This window comes from Scyliorhinus canicula, chromosome 4 (genome assembly GCF_902713615.1).
Source record: "Scyliorhinus canicula chromosome 4, sScyCan1.1, whole genome shotgun sequence".
Classification (NCBI taxonomy): Eukaryota; Metazoa; Chordata; class Chondrichthyes; order Carcharhiniformes; family Scyliorhinidae; genus Scyliorhinus; species Scyliorhinus canicula.
Genome location: NC_052149.1, coordinates 77,611,108 through 77,633,532, shown reverse-complemented (window position 1 = coordinate 77,633,532; position 22,425 = coordinate 77,611,108). Strand labels below are relative to the sequence as shown.

The 22,425-nt window shown below is 42.5% G+C and overlaps 1 protein-coding gene across 3 annotated transcripts in view; it reads right to left on the bottom strand.

The window, feature by feature from the left end:
• Positions 1–478: 478 nt before the first annotated feature.
• Positions 479–22,425, bottom strand: part of LOC119964696 (5'-AMP-activated protein kinase subunit beta-2-like) — a 68,078-nt gene continuing 46,131 nt past the window's right edge. For all 3 annotated transcript variants that reach the window (XM_038794540.1, XM_038794542.1, XM_038794541.1), the window contains exons 6-8: positions 19,787–19,920; positions 6,465–6,533; positions 479–2,774 (exon numbers count right to left, since the gene is read on the bottom strand). In XM_038794540.1, the coding sequence (XP_038650468.1) occupies positions 2,697–2,774; positions 6,465–6,533; positions 19,787–19,920 (281 nt within the window). In that variant the 3' untranslated portion in view covers positions 479–2,696. The remainder of the gene's footprint in view (positions 2,775–6,464; positions 6,534–19,786; positions 19,921–22,425) is intronic.

The following is a 22,425-nucleotide window of genomic DNA, read 5'->3' as shown; positions in this document are numbered from 1 at the left end:
AGCGACTGAACATGCTCTTCTAAAGTTGGAATGAAGAATTATTCTCCAAATGTACATTTTTTAGATACACTTAAATTTGTGTTAAGGACTGAGGCAGCCAGGAAATAGTCATCCTTTCTCCAATTTAATCAAAAACCATATTTCCATGTTTTTTTCTCCTAACTGAACTTCTGCCCCATAAAATTATATGAATCTTTTAAATAGCATTTCTCTGCATTGATAATAGCGGCACTATATTGCTGTATTACTAAGCACTCAAAGTGGCTACTATTATGGCAACACTGATCGGCTGCAGAGGAAAACAATTGCATCAAATGTTTATCAAATTCACCTTTGCCTTTAAACTCATGATGGGAAGAACTTAACACCCTTGTAGACTTATGTAAACTGTGAATACTTTTAGGTCAATGGTGTGTGTGGGAGGGGGGGGGGGGGGGGGGGGGGGGGGAGAGATCAGGTGAAGACAGCACAATACCCATTCTTTTAAAGAGTTGTTACTTTATTTTTGTTACCATCTTAAAGTATACACATCTATTTATACATTAAAAAGAGCACTCCAGTTGTCTCTCGCATTCAGGCCATTTTGTACTCCAGCAGAAACTGAGGGAGAAAATATACACCACTCAGATCACTAACACCCAAGTCTTTGGAATTCCTCAAACCATTCACACTGCCCGAAGGATATTTTAGTTTATGTCATTCTCTTCCCTGGCTTGAAACGGTAATATCAGGAAAACTGACAACTCTCAATTTCCTATTTGCTTCAAAGGGAAATAGACGCAGTGTGATAAGTTTTGAGTAAAATGTTCCCAGAAAGTATCAAATGTACAAATTGGCCTTTTACTTCACCATTGCAGTACTCCATTTTTGCTACTAGACTCTGCTAGCAAGTGATCCAGCAATCATTGCAATAATTGTCAATTATTATTTCCCAATTTATCATATAGTTTCTGCAGATGAGCACTAACCCCAGACTTTGGGTTAGTCAAGCAAGGTAAGTTATTTCAAATATTCACATCGCTCTACTTGTAATTTGCACTTTTTGATTAGTTTCCTGTATGCTGATAAAAAAATAAACATCAAAGCAGAATCTGCATTTTAAAATAAACTGAAATGTAATGAAGCCTCTCGACTTTTTACATTGCCCTCGTGTTTTGTTTTGCTGGCTGAAACACCAGGTGAGATCAACTTGGCCTGAAGAACATTAGAGGAATTAGTGCTCGTGAACCCATAATGCTCTCCTATCCTTCCAGCTGTCACTTCACAGATCTCAGAATGGGAAGTGTAATACCACTGTAAGCAAACAAAATGGCATTTCATAGAATCACAGAATGAAACACCACTGAAAGAGGTCATTCAGCCTGTGTACATTTGTACCTGTGCTGGTTCTTTCATGTTATTATCCCACTCTCCTGTAAAATATTTTCCCTTAAAGTATTTATGAAATTCCCTTTTGAAAGTTACTATTGAACCTGCTTCCTTTCAAGCAATGAAGTCTAGGTCACAACTTGTTGTCTAAAAACGTTGCACCTCGCTCTTTTTCCCCCGTCATCTTAAATCTCTGCCCTCTGGTTACATTTGCCACTTCAAATTATTTTTCCTTACTTTAAATCAACATCATTCATGATTTTGAACACCTCTATCAAATGTCCTCTTAACCTTCGTCCCTCTAAAGAGACCAACTTCTGCTTTTTCATTCTCTTCACATAACTGAAATTCCTCGCCTTTGATACCATCGGAATAAATCTCTTCTGCTCCCTAGTCCTCTATACCCTTCTTACAATATGGTAAATTGAATACAACATTCTAGCTGATGCCTAACCAGCATCTTAGAGGTTTCACATAACTGTTTTCTTTTCAATTGCTGAGCCAAAAATTCCATACATTTTCAAACAGCTTCATAACTTGTCCTTTCTCCTGTAAAGATTTATGGTCTGTCCTTGTATCCCCTTTAAAATTGTACAATTTTCTTTATATTGCCTCTTCTCATTCATCTACCAAAATGTATCACTTCACACTTCTGTTTTTAGATAACTCTAACCTCATGGACTGAAAATTTTATTTTGTGAATCTTTTAACAGCACTGTAAATACATTTGTCAGATCAGGTGAGATTCATTACGTCACATCTTGCAAACTAATATTCTGGACAACATGTTCTATTGGGAAATATTCACATCAGTACATCCACAACAAACTAAACAGTGTGCCAATATAAAATATAGTCCACGACTTAAAGACAGCACATTGTTCAAAGTAGGATTTCTTTCCACACAGAAAACATTGAGGTTTCAATCCAAAACAAAGTTCACTTCATTTAAACAAAAAAGGTAAAGCCGCACCCCCAAATTAAAATGCAATATTTATTAAATACGAAGCAAGCTTTTCTTGTATTTAATTATTATATATTTTGAGTTGCAATAATAAACTTTCCTTATATAACAGTTCATCTTGACTAAGATAATCCCTTGATTTCAGATGCATTTCAAGTTTCCCAAAATGCAAATTCACAAGTGAACAATCTACATTGCCCATGCTATAGGTATCCAGTGTCTGACTTGTACCTCGATCCAGTAAAGTGCTGTAGCGACTATGTAGAAGGCAACCAACACAACTACTAAAATCCTAATGAACTCCATCACTGAGCAGCCAACCAACAGAGGCATTCAATTAACATGCTGGTACAGAGATGGAAGATCAAATTGGCTTATAGAGTAATGTAGTAACATATTTCTTCTTATAACGATGGGTGGCACTAAGAACCATCACACCATCCTAGGACAAAAAAGTATTTATTAAAACATTAAAAAGCAGCATTAACTTTGAACTGATCTTAGAATAGCTAACCAGATTGTTCAAATTGAGCTCAAGTGAGGTAACAAAATGTACCAAATAGTGAATAATTCAGTTAAAATATAACTTTTTAAAATCTTCTCATTATATCATTCTGGACTCCAATTTGCTGACATCACAAACAATTGTAACAATCTTTCTTTATTATGACCTGTTAAAGCCCAATAGCTCACAAGTCGCACTAACCAATAAGGCAGCTCACTGAAATTCAATCAATATGCTTCTAGAAAGTGTGCCCCCCAGTATCGCAATTTATAAATCAATTATATACTGTATTGCACGATTGAGTCACACAAACAGGAAAGTTTCACATACAATCTCTCCTGATATTACCTGAGTAGCAGTCAGGACACTAGAATTAGTCTCAGTGTCCGTGGTTTATGGAAAGATGCCATAGATCCTCCCAATCAGCAGTTCATAGATTCTGCACATGTGTGGATATCAAAAGGGGCAGAATCAGGTGTGGTTTTGATTCCCACAGTTGAATTGGTCACTGACTGTTGTTGGCCTGGGCCACAAATTAGAAAATCGGTACTCGGACAAGGTACCAGTGTTTTTTCAGCACATGTAGACCATACTCCAGCAGTTATCATTGGAAGGTTGAGAATATAATTATAGTATGATCAAATGCACTCTCTATGGGAGGTCTCAGCGTACCTACCTCTGTACCAACAGCTCCGGGGTTTGGTTCAGTCCCAGGATCTGATGGCCAGGGAAGGTTTGACAGGCAGTAAAAGTGGGAGACACTCTTGATCAGCCATGCTATATGTGAAGTGATGCCCCTCAGGTTATAACACTCTGGTGACAGGTTGGCCACCTGTTCCAGGTAAAAACTCACTGGAATCAGAAGAAAGTGTGCCTTGTGCATCACTAGGTGCAGGAAGAGAACCAAACAACTGCAGTCTGTCAGAAGGCAATGTCATTGATGGGCATATCTTACACAATGGAATGTAAAGGAAACACAAATATTTACTTTGCATTTTGCTTCATCGCCACTTCACTGGTCAATATCATGTAAGTTTTACTGTACAGTTAATTATTCATCTGATGAGTCATACAGACTAGAAACATTCAATCTGTTTCTCCCTCCACAGATGCTGCCAGATCTGCTGAGTTTTTCAGCATTTTCTGTTTTTATTTCAGATTTCCAGTACCCATAGTATTTTGCTTCTTCTATTTTTATTAAATAGCCCAACCATAGTGTAGAGGAGATGTGCGACGGAGGTTGTTTTTTTTTACACAGAGGGGTAGTGGGTGCCTGGAACTCGTTGCCGGAGGTGGTGGTGGAAGCAGTACGATAGTAACGTTTAACGTGCATCTTAACAAATACATGAATAGGATGGCAATAGAGGGATACGGACCCTGGAAGTGTAGAAGGTTTTAGGTTATACGGGCAGCATAGTCAGCTGAAGGTGGGCTGAAGGGCCTGTTCCTGTGCTGTACTTTTCTTTGTTCTTACTTGGCTAAGGGAGGTACAGTCAAAGCACAAAGAGTTGAGATCGAATGGAGAATAAACTTTCAGCTCTCCAGTCAGCTTTAAAATGGGGTGACTTTTCTCCAGGCAGCAGCACAAGTTGCAGTCATTCAAATCAGCCCAGCTGACCTCTGAAGTGTGAAGTGGAGTAGCATCTGATGAGGGCGTGAAAGTTTTCAGGGAGGGGTGAAAAAATTCCAGAGCTGCAGCAGACCAGACTGGATATATGAAGCATGAAAGAACACTCCTGGTTTTCTTTTCAATTAGGTTGGTTCTCATACTTTCTATCAAGGTACCAAAATCTCTTTGGCAAATGGCTGCATCATTACCTTTGCTGAATCTGTACACCGTTTTGACTGCTACATGAAAATTCTTCTTGACCACTAAATCTGCAGTATTGGTAGGAGCATATGCCACTGAGATACTATGGCATCCATGGTAATGATGCAAGGGGGCACTATAATAACGCGGAATCCATGACATACAGATGACCTACTCCCTGCTACTAGCCTACTGCCTTTGATGCTGGTCATCTTCTCTGAACCAGAAGTTGCATCTCCAAAGCTCTCAGAAATTGCACTTCCTGCACTTCAGCTGCGGTGTTCAGCCAATAGAGAGAGCTATCACACCAGTTGAGTTATGGCACCAGCCTCATTTAGTGCTCTTAGGTTATAGTATGCAACCTGTTCCTTCTTGCTCTTAAGGAACATTTAAACCATGTGCCAGTGGGAACATAGTATACTTTCTTTACTTCTGTTCCAAATACCCACCTCCAGGTGCAGAAGAAAGGACATTGATCAATGGACAAGACTCTTAAAAATAGCTATTAAAGAAAAAGATGAACGAAATACTGGTAAATCAAAAATGGAAGGTCAAAATGAATTATACACTTAACCACAACACAGTGTGCAAATCTGACCATCATTTCCTAACTGCTGATATCACCAATAGATTGCCAAAAATCAGCACTTTTGTTTGGCATATTTGGACATTGGCAAATTAAAGGGGGATTGTTATCTGCAGGATTATCAGTGGAAGAGAGGAGAGGCTTTGGAGACTGACGACCCTGTAGATGACATTAAGCACATGCAATCATCCCAAACATTCCTTTGGGTAAGCCACAAAGCAATCGGCATCATGGAAAAAAGGGGAATGGATCGCATGAAAGAGACAAGGAAACAGACTTTACTCTTTAGAAGCATATAGGCAAATTGATTTTATTGAGAATGTTCAAACTCTTCCCTTCAGAAAGCAAATGAGGTAAAGTAGCTAACGCAACATTAAGATTCTTTGTGAGTATTATAAATTAGTACTTTGTCCAAGTGACAACGGTAATGGTCAGCTACTGTCAAACCTCACTGCAAAAGTTGGCAAAATAGAGCTGGTTTGAAGTCCTACGGAACCCCAAAGAGCACCTCTAAGGTTCTGCAAGAAACAGCAGAGGGAGCATACCACATTGCACCATCAACTGGAATCCACCAATTACCTTGCAAGTACTAGTGCTTATGAAGAAATTCAAGAACAGACAGTCTCCTGTCATACATGGAAGGTGCACAGCAAACCTGTAGCCTTCAAAATCATCTGTCTGTGACCACTGCAAATGTTTGAAAATATCGCCTGGTCAGGTAAGAGCTCTAACAAAGAAAGCCTTGCTGACAGGCAAATCAAAACTCCCTCCAGATTGGTATAGATCTTGAGGCTGAGCAAGAATAACTTGGAACCACATAATCATGCAAGACTTAAAAAAAGCCCACCATTGGTTTCCACACCGAGTGGCACTATGCACAAGATAGCAGAATTTGAAAACACTTCATTGTATGTTGTAGGTGATCAGCATAGTATTTCCATAAGTATATCAGTTAACCGGAGGAAGATGGTGTTTATAGTTTTGAATAATTCTGACTAAGTATCGAGGCTTGAGCACTTTAAGGACTTCTGTACACTCTGCACCTAATATGGACTCTTCAGTGTCTTTATTTTGGGTTCTCTGCAGTGTTGACAGTGATTAATTAACAGAAGTATTTAGTGTGCTTCAAAAAGCTGATAAAAATGAAATGGATAAACTGCACATTTCTTTCACAATTTCCACACTGATCATATTCAATCTGAATAGAAGTTGAAATGTATGACAAACTTACTTTTATAGAAAGTGCATATAGATGATTCAGCATCACATGGTTCGGTTCAGGTAGTAAAGCAGGATCACACTAGAATGAGCAAGACAGATATGCTGATTAACGCGAGTCTCAATTGCTTACATAAGATTATAGAATAAACAGCAACCTTTAGTTGAATCCCACAGATCTCCAAGGACTGCTTTTGAATAAAAAAATAACACTCCAATCTGAATGATTTGTATCCACTCAACCCCACACTAATTCCCCATTATCAAATACTGATGTTGGAGTAAGGGAAAAGGTAAACTTCAGGAAAAATTAAAGAACTTTGGAAAGGAAATAGAAAATACTAGAACAGACTGAAAAAGAATTGAGATGAAAAGGACAAAGGATACATCAATAAAATATGGAGTAGAAAATTGGAACGTGAAGGGAAAATATTAACTTGCCATCCAATTACTGCATATTAAACCATCTAGGGTAGTCTAAAAATAGTGTGATGTGGAGATGCTGGCATTGGACTGGGGTGAGCTCAGTAGGAAGTCTTACAACGCCAGGTTCAAGTCCAACAGGTTTGTTTCAAACACTAGCTTTCCGAGCACTGCTCCTTCCTCTGGTGAATCACCTGAGGAAGGAGCAGTGCTCCGAAAGCTAGCGTTTGAAACAAACATGTTGGACTTTAACCTGGTGTTGTAAGACAAAAATATTTAGAGTACCCAATTTGTTTTTCCAATTAAGGGGCAATTTAGCGTGGCCAATCTACCCACCCTGCACAACTTTGGGTTGTGGGGGTAAGACCCACGCAGACATGGGGAGAATGGGAAAGCTCCACAAGGACGGTGACCCGGGGCCGGGATCGAACCCGGGTCCTCAGCACCATGAGGCAGCAGTGCCAACCACCACGCCATTGTGCTGCCAAATACTTCATCAATAAAAATTTAAGGACTAACAAATCCCCTGGACCATAGGTTATTTATTTATGCTAGGAAGATGCAGAAGAGTAGGAAAGAAATTTGTGGGTTCCTAGCTACACTCATGAAAGAATCACCAGTCACTGAAGAAGTTCTACTGATTAAAAGCAAAGATAGTAACATATATGGCCTGAGCAGATACTCTCCATTGAAGCAGGCAAAATAACAAACCATTTTAAGTAACAGTCTAGATGACTATTTATCCAACAATCAACAGCTTTTTAAGAAATAGTCAACAATGATTTAGAATATACATGTAAATTAGCAGGAGAAGCCACTCGGCCCCTCATCAATGGCTGATCGGATTGCAACATGTTAACTACTATAACCATTCACCCCTTGCTTATCAGGAACCTATCTACCTCGGTCTTAAAAATATTCAAAGACTCGGTTTCCCCTTTTGAGGAAGAAAGTTCCAAAGACTCTCAATCCTCAGAAAAAAATTCTGTTCATCCCTGTTCTAAATGGGAACCTCTTAATTACTCATTGGACACCAGTACTAGATTGTTCCACAACAGAAAATATCTCCTCCATACCCACCCATTCAAGGCCCCTCAGGATCTTCTATGTTTCAATCAAGTCACTTCTTACTCTTCTGAACTCCAGACAGTCTAGCCTGTCCAACCTTTCCTCATTTTCACAGTAACTTCATTGCAGTGTTAATGTAAGCCTACCTGTTTTTTTTAAATGTATTTTATTACAAACGTATCAGGTTACAGCAAATAAACACCCTGGGAAACATACTTCCCAGCAATCAACTATAAATTCTGTACAGATTCTTTTCCCTTTTTCACCCCCACCCCATGTAAGCCTACTTAATAAAGATTGTTATAAAACTCTTCAATCCAGGTATTAGTAAACCTTCTCTGAACTGCTTTCAATGCATTTACATCCTTCCTTAAATAAAGTGTCCAATACTGTATGTGCACAGTACTCCAGACATGGTCTCAGCAATGATAAATGATAACATTCCATTAACTTTCCTAATTACTTGCTGTAGCTGCATATAGCCTTTGCTGATTCATGCACTAAGTCACTTAGATCCCTCAATATCTAAGCTCTGCAATCTCTCACCATTTAGATAATAGTTTCTTTTTTATTCTTCCAGCCAAACTGGACAATTTCACATTTTTCCACATTATACTTTTTGTCAGGTCTTTGTCCATTCACGTAACCTAGCTATATCCCTTTGTAGCCTCCTCGAGTCCTCTTCACATCTTACTATCCTACCTATCTTTGCCATCAGCAAATTTAATAACCATACCTTCAGTCCTTTCATCCAAATCATTTATATAAATTGTACGTTGAGGCCTCAGCACTGACCCCTATGGCACACCATTCCTTAAATTGAGCCAACCAGAAGGTCCATTTATACTTGCCCTCTCCTCTGTTAGCTAGCCAATCTTCAATCATGCCAATAGATTACCCCCATGCCTTGAGATTTTATTTTTTGCAATAACCTTTCATGTGGCACTTTATCAAATGCTTTCTGGAGGTCTAAAACTACATCCACTGGTTCTCATTAGCCACAGCATATTTTACTTCAAAGAACTCCAATAAATTGGTTAAACATGATTTCCCTTTCACAAAACCATGTTTGACAGCCTGATTCTTTCCAAGGATCCTGCTATAACGTCTTTTAAAAAAATATATATTTTGTTCCAAATACAGAAAATTCCACAATCATGTAAAACACACAAAGACATATTGCAAAGTTTTATCTTTGTAAACCAATTATAACCCCAAAGAAAACCTCCAACGCCCCCCCCCCGCCCCCCCACCCGTGAATGGAACCATTCCTCTGACCCCTTAAGGGCATACTTAATTTTTTTGTAGTTGCAGGATCTCTATCACACCCCAACCATGCCGAAGCCCTGGGTCGCATCTCCGACGTCCAACCAAATAGGATTCGTCACCAAGCAATCAGAGAGGCAACAGCCAAGACATTGGCCCCCTTCCCCTCTTAGCAGCTCTGGCACCTCCAACGTGCCAAAAACTGCCACCATTGGGCACGGCTCCAGCCACACCACCATGACCACCAACATAGTCTCAAACACCAATGCTCAGAACTCAACCAGTTTTGGGTTGGATCAAAACATATGCACATGATTCACTCGCCCCTTTAAGCACCTGTCATAGCTGTTCTCCACATCTGGGAAGAACCCGCTCATACGCGCCATAGTCACATGGTCCCTATTAACAACTTTAAACTGTATCAGGCGCAACCTGGCACAAGAGTTCACCCGATTCAGTAACTCACTTCAGATCCCTCCCTGAGCCACTGCCGCTTCAGCTAATTCCAAATTTTAAGGGATGCCACCACTACCAGGCTCATTGTATACTTGGCCGGTGAAAACTAACGCTGTCCCCTCTGCAGAAAGGCTCTCTGAATTATAGGTGTCTTATTTGCCCACACAAAGGCCAAAATTAGCTTATCTACCCTAACAAAAAAAAACTTTGGGGAGGAAGATCGGGAGAGGCTGGAACACGAATAGGAATCTCGGGAGGATGTTCAGTTTTATTGACTGTACCTGTCAAGGAAAGCGGGAGAGCATCCCACCTCTTCAGGTCCCCTCTCACCCCTCCACCAAACTGGCCAAGTTCAATTTTTGCATCATGATCCACTCATGAGCCACCTAAATACCAAGATATATGAATTTTGTTTTGGCCAGCTTAAATGACCTGGTTCCCAGGTCTGCACTTTAACACATTGGGCTAAACAGCTGGCTTGTCATGCAGAACAAGGTCAGCAGCGCGGGTTCAATTCCCATACCGGCCTCCCCGAACAGGCACCGGAATGTGGTGACTAGGGGCTTTTCACAGTAACTTAATTGAAGCCTACATGTGACAATAAGTGATTGCGCACCTGGGATCCTGGCACTGTGAAGCCACAGTGCTATCCACTTGTGCTACCGTGCTGCCCAGGATTATTGAACAGGATTGCAACCCCTCTTGTCCTTGAATCAAAACCAGAGTGAAACGCCTGCCCCACCCATCCCTTCTTTGGCTTCATCTGATCCTTCACCCTCACAGCCCAAACTACCCCCCCCCCCCCCCCCCACCCACCAAGTCCCCCACCCAAGCTAGTGCAAAACAGGGTTGTTGGGTTATGGGTATAGGGTGGATACGTGGGTTTGAGTAGGGTGATCATGGCTCGGCACAGCATTGAGGGCCGAAGGGCCTGTTCTGTGCTGTACTGTTCTATGTTCTAAGAAGCCCCATTCCTAATCTCCCAGCAAGAGAAAAATACAGGACTCAGAACAATCCCCGCATTGACCATGGTGAAGAACCAACGCATGAACACATAACACCTCCAAATATTCAAATTACAACATCAAAGCTGCATTTTCAACATTAATCCTCCCCAAACCATTCTTTCTCACAAAAGTCATTCACCTCCTCCGGCATATTAAAATAATGTTCTTTATTCTTTCACGTGACCCATAGTTTTGTCGGATACAGCATCCTGAATCAAACCTTGCTCCCAAAGAGCGGCGCTTGATATTTGGCCAGATCGGCCCCAATGTCCTGGTATGTGCATGCAGGATGACCCTCCCAGTTGCAGTCTCGCATGGACTTCGTCCACCTCAAAATCCACTCCTTCTCCAGGTACGTATGCAACCAGAGGATTACCGCCTGTGGCAGTTCTCCAGCTCCAGGCCTCTGACACAGCGACACGTGGGCCCTATCCATCTCCGAGGTCTTCTCGAAACCTCCTTCCCCAACAAGCTTCCCAAACATCTTCACCACGTATTTGATGGCACTCGTACCTTTGACCCCCTCAGGCAGTCCAATTATCCTTTGATTTTGATGCCTGGATCGATTCTCTGGGCCGCCCACTCTGCCGGTTAGCACTTAGTGGGCCTCCACCAGCATAGTTACCTCTGCCTCCGGAGACACGATCCGTTTGCTGTGATCTCAGTCCACCTTCTCCAACTCCCATATTGCCGCATCGTCGACGTCATTTGCTGCTCTACCCTTTTCAACGCCCCATGAAATGGAGCTACTGCTGCTTCAATCTCCCTGGACAGGTTCTCCCGCACCTCCTACCGGTGTTTCTTAAATTCACCAGGAATAAACTCCATTAACTACTCCGTTGGCAGTGGGGAGGGCGACAACAATGAGGTCTGCCATACTTTTTTTGCTGTGCCACCAGGGTCCTCCAACTCTTGAGTGGGGGCATTATTTGATCTAAGCCTAGTATAATAACCTGTCAACATCCCACGTTGGAGGAGAAACGAATAAGCTTCAATTGCTTTGTTCTATTTCCCACCAAAATGCCTGTTAACCGGGTGGCAAGGGCTGAAACATAAGTCTCCAAGTGGGAGACACCCTGCTCCGATCAGCTCATGACCGCCATCAGAAATCCTGTTATAATGTCTTTAATAATAGCTTCTAACAATTTCCCTATCGGGGCAGCACGGTGGCCTAGTTGTTAGCACAACCGCCTCACGGCGCTGAGGTCCCAGGTTCGATCCCGGCTCTGGGTCACTGTCTGTGTGGAGTTTGCACATTCTCCCCATGTCTGCGTGGGTTTCGCCCCCACAACCCAAAAATGTGCAGAGTAGGTGGATTGGCCATGCTAAATTGCCCCTTAATTGGAAAAAATAATTGGGTAATCTAAATTTAAAAAAAAAACAATTTCCCTATCGCAGATCTGTAGCTTCCTGCTTTCTGTCTCCCTCCCTTTTTGAATAATCATTTTCCATTCAAATGGAACATTCGACAAAACCAATTAATTTTGCAAAGTTAAGACCAACACATCCGCTCTCACGAACCATTATTTTTAAGATCCTAGGATGCAATCCATCAGGACCCAGTTACTTGACAGCGCACAGTGCCAACAATTTTCTCAGTATCACTTGCCTGCCGATTGATTAATAGCTATTTCTGGGAGGTACTTCTATCTTCAATCTTTAAGACCAAAGCCAAATACCAGTTCAATTCATCTCCTTATTTTTCATTTAAATTTTCCAGACTCCCTTTTATGTGACCAATGCTCATTTTGTTAATTCATTTCTTTTTAAAATATCCATAGGAACTCTTACTGTCGGTCTTCATATTTCTAGCTAGTTTTCTCTTGCACTTTAATTTTTTCTTCCTCATCAACCTTTTGGTCCTTTGCTGTTTTTTTTATTTGGTCCAATCTTCTGACCTGCCACCCATTTTTGGGTATATTTTTTCTTTAAGTTTGATACTACCTTTATTGTAAGTTATCCAGGGATTTTGCCTTGAAATGTTTTTTCTTCAATGATATCTATTCTTACCTTAAATGCCCACCACCTCATCTCTATTGACTTATCTCTTAACCAAATTTGGCAGTTCACTATAGCGAACTATTATTTCATGCCCTCATAATTACCCTTATTTAAGTTTAAATGACTAGTCTTGGACCCACTCAAATCTCCCTCCTTAAAAAAGGAAATAAACGGTTGCCACCCTAGGCAGAACCTCACTACCGACACCCTGATGGTGAATTTGACTTACTTCAAGTGTAGGAATGATATTAAGTTGCCCAACCAAGCAGAGGCCATGGTAAGTCGTCCAAACCAAACAAGATACTCTGGGCTATCAGCAAATCAAAGGTGACAACATCCCCCCATTCCCCAGACTGAATCACTGGCGAATCTGATATCTCAAATATGGCCACCAGCGGGCATGGATCTAAATTCACAAGGAGTATGTCCGACATGGTATTAAAGAAGGAAGTCCAGAAGCCTATAAGTTTGGGGCAGGACCGGAAGATATGCGTGTGGCAAGTCGGGCCAAGAAAACAGTGATCACACCCATCTTCAACATTTGGAAAAAATCTAATCACCCTTGCCCTTGTCAAGTGTGTCCTTAAACTGAATTAGGCTCAACGGGGCACATGAGGACGTGGAGTTGACCCTATGAAGGGCCTCACTCGAGCCTCACTGGTAAGAATAGGGTCCAATTCATTTTCCCATTTTGCCCTCACACCGCTTAGTGGAGCGGAATCCGACGAAAGAATATGACCATATAGGTCCAAAATAGACTCCTCTCTATATTGAGCCAGGGACAGAATCCTCTTCTTCAAGGAAGAAGGTGGCGCCAAAGGGAAGGAAGGAAGTCGCAAACCTGAAAATACCAAAAATGGTTGGAGTTGGGTGGCTAACTCCCCAAAACTAGCAAACCTCCCCTCCACAAACAGGTTCCAGAGCCTTCACTTCCCAAGATTTAAATGTTAGGTCCAAATCAAAAGGTTTGTAGAAAGGGGCTAGTGAAGGGAAAGGAGCTTCAAATTCTGTCTAAACTTTCCAAATTCTAAAAGAGGAGACCACCACTGGGTTTGCGGATACTCTAGCGGGGAAAAAAGGCAATAGCACAGTGACTAGAAGAGTAGAGGTAGTGCAGGAGCAAGGCTCCATTTGTCTCCAAATAGAATTGGGGTCACTGATCCACAACAAAACCTTTCGAATGTTAACGGTCCAGTACGACGATGACAGGATTTTAGATATATTGGATTATAAACATTTGGCAATTTAGGGTTAAAAAGTCTGGGTCCCAACGTGTGTTTGACTGCAGTAGTCATGTTTTTAAAAGAATCTTGTTTCGCAAGATCAGAAAGCTTTTAGGAGCCAGATGTGAAATTGACCATCGTAAAAGCCTGGGCTATTGCACTGTTGTTTGACGAGGGGGAGTCCATATCTTTTCAGCCTGGGGAGATTATGTAATTGCTGGGTGGAGCTAAGGTATTGAGACCTTTTGAGAAAGACTTTTGAGTTGGGTTCGGATCTGACACTGAATCCACAAGTAAAATCTTTAGTTCTTCTTGTGGGATACTTTCAAAAGATTAATAGTATTTAAAGCAGTGCAGACTTGTCAGAGGACGGGGGGGGGGGAGCTGAAACAAACAGATGAAACAGCGTTTTGAAGACAGCCAGCCAGAGTCTGCATACGTTCTCGAACACCAAATATTACTCTGTAATGTAGGAAGGATTGACAACTGTATGTTTTTCCTTACTTGTTGTTTAATTGTGAAGAGAGATAGTAATTAAGGGTATTGTATTTATTAGTATTGTTTATGGGGTAATTGTAAGCTATTTTCAGGTGTGAGGTTAAAAAAATTAATATTGTGTTAATAATAAAGTTTTGTTTTAAAGGCACCGAATCCTTATTTTTCATGCAATCATTCCTGGAGCAAAGTATTCTTTCTGCATAGCCTTACAAAATAATCTAAAATATTGGGGTTTCGGTCCAGTATCCGAGCCACTGTTAGGGTATGATCTGAGATCATAATACCAGTGATAAAACAATAAATTTGGGAGGGCCAAGTCCCCTAACTATCTATTCCTTTGGAGGAGAATGCTATGGATTCTAGCATTCCTACCCTTCCAAATAGAAGATATCAATGTGTTAACCTTGATAAATGAAGAATTTGGGGAGAAAAATGGGAAGAATTGAAAGGAAAAGAAAAACCTCCCCCGCCAAAGATAGAGAAAGGTTGTTCCACCTCTGCATATCCATTTTATTAATCAGGCTTGTGTAATTCAACTTATGAAGTGAGGCCGGGTTGTGGGCCGCCCAGATAGCTTGTATTAGAGAGGCGAAAAGGTAACGTCGCAAATTGGGCTCGCATCCCAGGGATGTTAACCGGAAAACATTCACTCTTACCTAAATTAAGTTTATACCCAGAGAAGGAGCTGCAAGTGTTAAGCAACTTCATTATGCTGTCGATGGAAGGGGCTGGGTCTGTAATATAAAGAAGTACGTCATCCACATAGAGAGAAACCTGATGCTCCACCCCCTCTCGATTGATAACCCTCCACTGACTAGAGGAGTTCACGCTATAGAGAGCAGCTCTATTGCCAGGGTGAACAAGAGTGGAGAAAGAGCAGCCCCGTCAAGGGAAAATAAACAGAGTACAAAATGTTCGTACGAACACTTGCTATAGGGGCAGGAAGCAAATATGAACAAATCCAAATAAATTTCAAATAAATACTCCCATTCGATTCTGTCAAATGTCTTTTCAGCATCAAGAGAAACTATCACTTCAGGTTCAAATGCTGGGGAGTGGGAAAGAATGACATTTAACAGGTGCCATTTATTGGCTGACAACTGTCAGTCTTTATTCGAGAGGCAATGCCCCAACTAGAGCGCCAACACCTTAGCAAGTAGCTTGACATCACATTCAAAAGCAAGATAGGACAATACGAACCACACTTTGTTGGGCCCCGTGTCCCTCTTAAGAAGCAAGGAAATAGAAGCGTGAGGGTCGTAGGCAACGACCCCCAGGATAGTGAATCATTGAACATTTAATAATAATGGTACAAGCTGCTCCGAGAATGTCTTGTACAATTAAATCAAAAGCCATCTGGACCCGGGGTTTTGCCAGACTGCTTCAGCCCAATATATTTTAAAATCTCGTTGGGGTGTAACAGGGAGTCCAACTCACTGCTCTTATCCACCTCGACCATTGGGATGGGTAGACTGTCCAGAAAGTTGGACACGACAGATTTATCTGTCGGTTGCTCTGATCTATAAAGATCACGGTAAAAGGTATTAACGGCCGCATTGAACCAGGAAGGGGCGGAAACAGGGTCGCTGCCCGAATTAGTATCTAAGTTTGGGTTCCTCTGGGTGCTCCGGTTTCCTCCCACAAGTCCCAAAAGACGTGCTGTTAGGAAAATTGGATATGCTGAATTCTCCCTCTGTGTACCTGAACAGGCACCTGAATGTGGCGACTCTGGGCTTTTCACGGTAACTTCATTGCAGTGTTAATGTAAGCCTACTGTGACAAAGATTATTATTTAGAATTTAGAACAGTACAGCACAGAACAGGCCCTTCGGCCCTCGATGTTGTGCCGAGCAATGATCACCCTACTCAAACTCACGTATCCATCCTATACTCGTAACCCAACAACTCCCCCTTAACCTTACTTTTTAGGACACTACGGGCAATTTAGCAATCCCCCCATTAACCTTACACTACGGGCAATTTAGCATGGCCAATCCACCTAACCCGCACATCTTTGGACTGTGGGAGGAAACCGGAGCACCCGGAGGAAACCCACGCACACACGGGGAGGACGTGCAGACTCCACACAGACAGTGACCCAGCCGGGAATCGAACCTGGGACCCTGGAGCTGTGAAACATTGATGCTAACCACCATGCTACCGTGAGACACTTATTATTAAGTGATCTCATGGGAGGGCGCTTGACATTTGAGTTGGTGAGCCAGTAAACGACTGGCCTTTTCCCCATACTTATGGAAAGTGGCCCTGGAGCGTTGCAGATGTGCGAGTAGACAATAGCTCGAACTGGGTCGATAATTCTTTTCCTACTTGCCAACAGCTCCAGAGTAGGATTAAGCGAGTTCTGGTGGTCTACTTATCGAATGGAATCCACCAGCTTCTGCTGCTCCAACTTTGCTGTCTTCAACATGTATGCCCTAAGGGATAACGTCACCCCAAGGACTGCCTTAAGAGCTTCCCACACTGTGGAAGGTGAGATAGAATGGGACCGGTTAGATTTTTAGTTGTCTATGGAGGTGGACACGCTCACAAAATCTTTTATCAGCTAACAATGTAGTATCCAATCTCATGGGTGGACATTGGGTGGGGCCAGACTCTAGCAACAAATCACTAAAGTTTGGCGCTTGGTCCGAAATAAAACTGCTGAGTACTCGGCCACCACCAATGGAAGGAGGAGAATCCTATTGGCATGTGGTGGATCTTCAGAGTGAGACTTTGGTTGAAGTAAGCAATGAGCCCAGTTGAATTCAGGCGGGGATGCAAATCCACCCTCACCCACCATTTTGAGGAACATCTCCGAGAAATATTCTGCAGTATGACCCTCAGTCCCCTCTGGAAGCCCACTGTTTTCCAGGTCATTCAGCTCGGCCGTCAACAACTTCAGCGCGGCAATCCAATGACCATGGTCTGACAAAGCTGCCTCCATGCTCTTAATCATGACGCAATGGACTTTGACAAGGTCCCACATGAGAGACTTGAAAAAAGATGGTAAATGTACATGGGATAAAGGGTAACTTGTTAAGGTGAATTCAAAGTTGGCTTAGCTGTAGGAGATAGAGGGTGATGACAAATTTTAGTGACTGGCAGTCAGTGTCCATACCACAGGGATCTGTGCTGGGTCCCCTATTGTTTGTCATTTATATAAATGGCATAGATGACTACGTGTGGGGGTAGGATCAGTAAGTTTACGGATGACATAAAGATTGGCCGGATGGTTAACAGTGAGGTTGAGTGTCTTGGGTTACAGGAAGATATAGACGGGATGGTCAAATGGGCAAAAAAGTGGCTAATGAAATTTGACCCTGAAAAGTGTGAGGTGATACACTTTGGAAGGAGTCATGTGACAAGGAAGTATTCAATGAATGGCATGAAACTGGGAAGTTCCAAGGAACAAAGGGACTGTGGCGTGTTTGTCCATGGATCTCGGAGGGCAGAAGGGCAGGTTATTGGCTGGTGAAAAAGGCATATGGGACACTTGCCTATATCAATCGAGACATAGATTATAAAAGCAGGGAGGTCATGTTGCAGTTGTATAGAACTTTGCTACGGTCACAGCTGGAGTACTGTGTGCAATTCTGGTTGCCACATTATAGGAAGAATGTTACTGCACTGGAGGGGGTGCAGAGGCGATTCATCGGCTATTGCCTGGGATGTACATTTAAGTTATGAAGAGAGGTTGGATAGGCTTGGGTTCTTTTTGCTGGAACAGAGAAGATTGAGGGGAGACCTGATCAAGGTGTACAGGAATATGAGGGGCTGCTCCACTTAGTTGAAGTGTCACTTACAAGGGGACACAAGTTCAAGATCAGGGGCAGCAGGTTTAAGGGGGATTTGAGGAAAAACCTTTTTACTCAGAAGGGGGTAACGGTCTGGAATGCGCTGCCTGGAAGGGTGGTAAAGACGGGTTGCCTTACAACCTTTAAAAAGTACCTGGATGAGCACTTGCACGTCATAACATTCAAGGTTATGGGCCAACTGCTGGCAAATGGGATTAGGTAGGCAAGTCAAGCGTTTTTCATGCATCGGTACAGACTCAATGGGCCAAAGGGCCTCTTCGTGCTGTATTATTCAGTGATTCAACGGTCTTACTAGTTTTTTCCAGAACCACATGAATGGGGGCCAAGAGCTCTTCGATTGATTTTTTTTTTTAAGATCCTCTGACACGATCTGTCGGTGTTTCTCAAACACTTTCGCCAAAATACTAGTGAGAGCCTCAGTTGTTAGTGGAGTGGACAGAGAGAAAAATAACAACTCCGGCATCTTATCTCTCTTTGAGCCCTGAGAGGCTTCAGACTCCGCCAACCAGTTTCTACTCAAAACTTTCTTAACCTTGTTTTTTTGGGCATCTCAACAAGGAGAGAACTCTACCCTGATAACTTTCATGAGTTTGCAAAAAAAAAAACCCATACAACCCATGGCGCTAAAAAAAGGGCAAAAAGATTAGTTCTTCAGAGGGAGCCACCTCGTGCACGTATTCCTCTTATAATCCTGACACCCTCAAGTCCCCTGGGAAAAGCCTTGTTGAGAAGCTTTTTAAACTTTTGGAATGGTTTTGACAATTTACCACAGAGAATATTTAGTAAACCTAAAAGTCAAAGAAAATCCAAATGAAGGTGCAATAGGATTTATTTTTTAAAATAAAAAACAGTGCATACTGGTGGGCAATGTAGGCAGTGTACTTTGGGGGAACTGACTTTGATATCAAGTGCAGTACTGTGGACCTCAATATTTGGACTCACAGCTAAATTGCTTGAATGCAGAATCCACCCAGAAGCTTATTAAATTAGCAGAGGACTAAAGTAGAGAGAGCAATAAGGACTAAAGATAACAGCTTGCAAAAGGATTTAGTCTGGTTATTCAATTGAGCAGACAACTGAAATTTAATATTCAAATTGAATGTTGAAGGCAAAAAATTAACAACATTAGTAAAGGAAGAATTAGGATTTCTATAGTGCCTTTCACAACTTCAGGCTGCCTTAAGTGCTTACAGCCAATTAAGTGTTTTTCAATTGTAGTTACTATTGTAGTGAAACACAGATCCAATTTGCATACATAGGTCCCAAACACAGCAATGAGATAAATTACCAGATAATCTGTTTGTTTTTAAAAAATCATGTTAGAACATACCTTTAATAATTCATTGAGAGAATTTAAAGTTGGAGTTATTTCTGGAAAAAAAAGTGTTTTTGGTCTTCCATATAAGCACTTGACAAATGCATTTAAAACAGTTTGCGTTCCTCCCTCAGTCTTGTATATACTACTTCAGGATTCTGAAGATTTGAAATAATACATAAATACAGGGGCCTCAATGCTAAATTGAAATGACAGATTTGGTTTCAGCTATGTCAGCAGCATAGCTATTTTAATGAACTTACTGAAATGTGAGTGTCCTTGTTGAGAATGACCTGGAGCAGATGAGGAGGTAAAATGGGAGGTGCCTTAAACCGCTCTTCAGGCTTCAACACATACATCTCCTGATGATATGGTCCTGGAGGGGAGCTTGACAAATCTAAAACAGAAGATTACATCAATAGAAAAATGTATATACAATTCACTAAAAAACAAGCTATGTGCATAGCTGATCTCTCGGTGATCAGAGTGTGGCATCATTTAATACACTCCACCCAATTTAAGATCGAAGATCATTAGTATTGGAACAAGAGTAGGCCATTTGCTGTTCAATAAGATCTGATCTGATTGTGGTCTTAACTCCAGTTTCTTGCCTGTCCCTCATAATCCTTAATACCCTAGTCCATAAAAAAATCTGTCTAATTCAGTCTTTTATTATTCAATGGCCCAGCCTCCACTGCTCTCTATGCAAGAGAATTCCAAAGTCTAACAATCATCTGAGAGAAGAAATTCCTCCTCGTGCCTTAAATAAGACGTTCCTTATTTTGAAACTGCACCCCAGAGAGTAGATTTGTCCACAAAGGGAAACATCCTCTCGGCATCTATCTGGCCAAGTCCATTCATATGTTGCATAAGATCACCTCCCATTCTTCCAAACGCCAGTGAGTAGAGGCCTAACCTGCTCAACCTTTCCTCGTAAGATGATCCCTTCATCCCTGGAATCAGTCTAGCGAAACTTCGCTGAACTACTTTTTTTTTTAATAAACATTTTATTGAGTTATTGTTTGGTATTATAACAACAACACAATAAACAATGTACATGAAACTATAAACATAGTGCAAAAACCGTCTCCCTCCCTCACATGTCCCACCTTTATTAACCCCCTACTCTAAGCTAAACTAAACCCCCTCCCTCCCCCCCGTCTGCTGACGATTAATTTTCCGCGAAGAAGTCGATGAACGGTTTCCACCTTCGGGCGAACCCTAACAGTGACCCTCTCAAGGCGAACTTGATTTTCTACAAACAGAGAAAGCTAGCCATGTCCGATAGCCAGGTCTCCAACTTCGGGGCTTTGAGTCCCTCCAAGTTAATAGTATCCATCTCCGGGCTACCAGGGAGGCAAAGGCCAGAACATCTGCCTCTTTCTCCTCCTGGATTCCTGGGTCTTCCGACACCCCGAAAATCGCCACCTCTGGACTCAGCGCCACCCTTGTTTTTAACACCGTGGACATTTAAAAAAAAATTTTATTACAGAATTTATAGTGCAGAAGGAGGCCATTCGGCCCATCGAGTCTGCACCGGCTCTTGGAAAGAGCATCCTACCCAAGGTCAACACCTCCACCCTATCCCCATAACCCAGTAACCCCACCCAACACTAAGGGCAATGTTTGGACACCAAGGTCAATTTAGCATCGCCAATCCACCTAACCTGCACATCTTTGGACTGTGGGAGGAAACCGGAGTACCCGGAGGAAACCCACGCACACACGGGGAGGATGTGCAGACTCCGCACAGACAGTGACCCAAACCGGAATCGAACCTGGGACCCTGGAGCTGTGAAGCGATTGTGCTATCCACAATGCTACCGTGCTGCAAACCCCTGCCAAAATCCCCTAACCTTCGGACATGCCCAGAACATGTGGACATGGTTTACTGGTCCTCCCGCACATTTTGCACATCTGTCTTTCACCCCAAAGAATCTGCTCATCTGGGCCACTGTCATGTGAGCCCGGTGAACGACTTTAAATTGCATCAGGCTGAGCCTGGCACATGTTGTGGACGTGTTGCCTCTACTCAGTAGAGGCAATGCGTCCGCCCATAGACCATCCTCTATCTCTCCTCCGAGCTCCTCCTCTCACTTGCGCTTCAGCTCCTCGGTCTGCATCTCCTCTGACCCCATAAGTTCCTTGTAAATGTCCAAGACGCTTCCGTCTCCTATCCACCCTCTGGAAACTACCCTGACCTGAATCCCCCTTAGCGGTAGGAGCGGGAAGATTGACACCTGTTTACGTAGGAAGTCCCGCACCTGCAGATACGTGAATTTGTTACCCCTCGCCAAATCAAACTTCTCCTCCAGCAAATAGTCCTTCCTTTGGTCTACTAGCCGGGCCAGATTTAATTTATGTAGCCGGTCCCATTCCTGCACCACTTGAATGCCTAGGTACCTAAAGCTTCCCCCTACTAATCTGAACGGCAGCTCCCCCAATCGCCTCTCCTGTCCTTTCGCCTGGATCGCAAACATCTAACTTTTCTCCACATTTAGCTTATACCCCGAAAACCAGCCACATTCTCCTAGAATCCTCACGATTTCTTCCATCCCCTCTAATGGGTCTGATACATACAGAAGCAGGTTGTCTGCATAGAGCGATACTCCCCCCAGCCCCTTGAGGCTCTCAGAGCAATTGCCAACAGTTCTATAGCTAGCACGAACAACAGTGGGGAGAGGGGCATCCCTGTCTCGTCACCCGGTGCAGTCTAAAATAGTCCGATGTTGTCCTATTCATTCGTACACTTGTCACAAGAGCCTCATACAGCAACCTAACCCAGACAATAAAGCCCCACCCATATCCGAACCATCCCAGTACCTCCCACAGATAATCCCATTCTACACAATCAAAAGACTTTTCTGCATCCATTGCGATCATTGCCCTCGGTGGGTCCCCC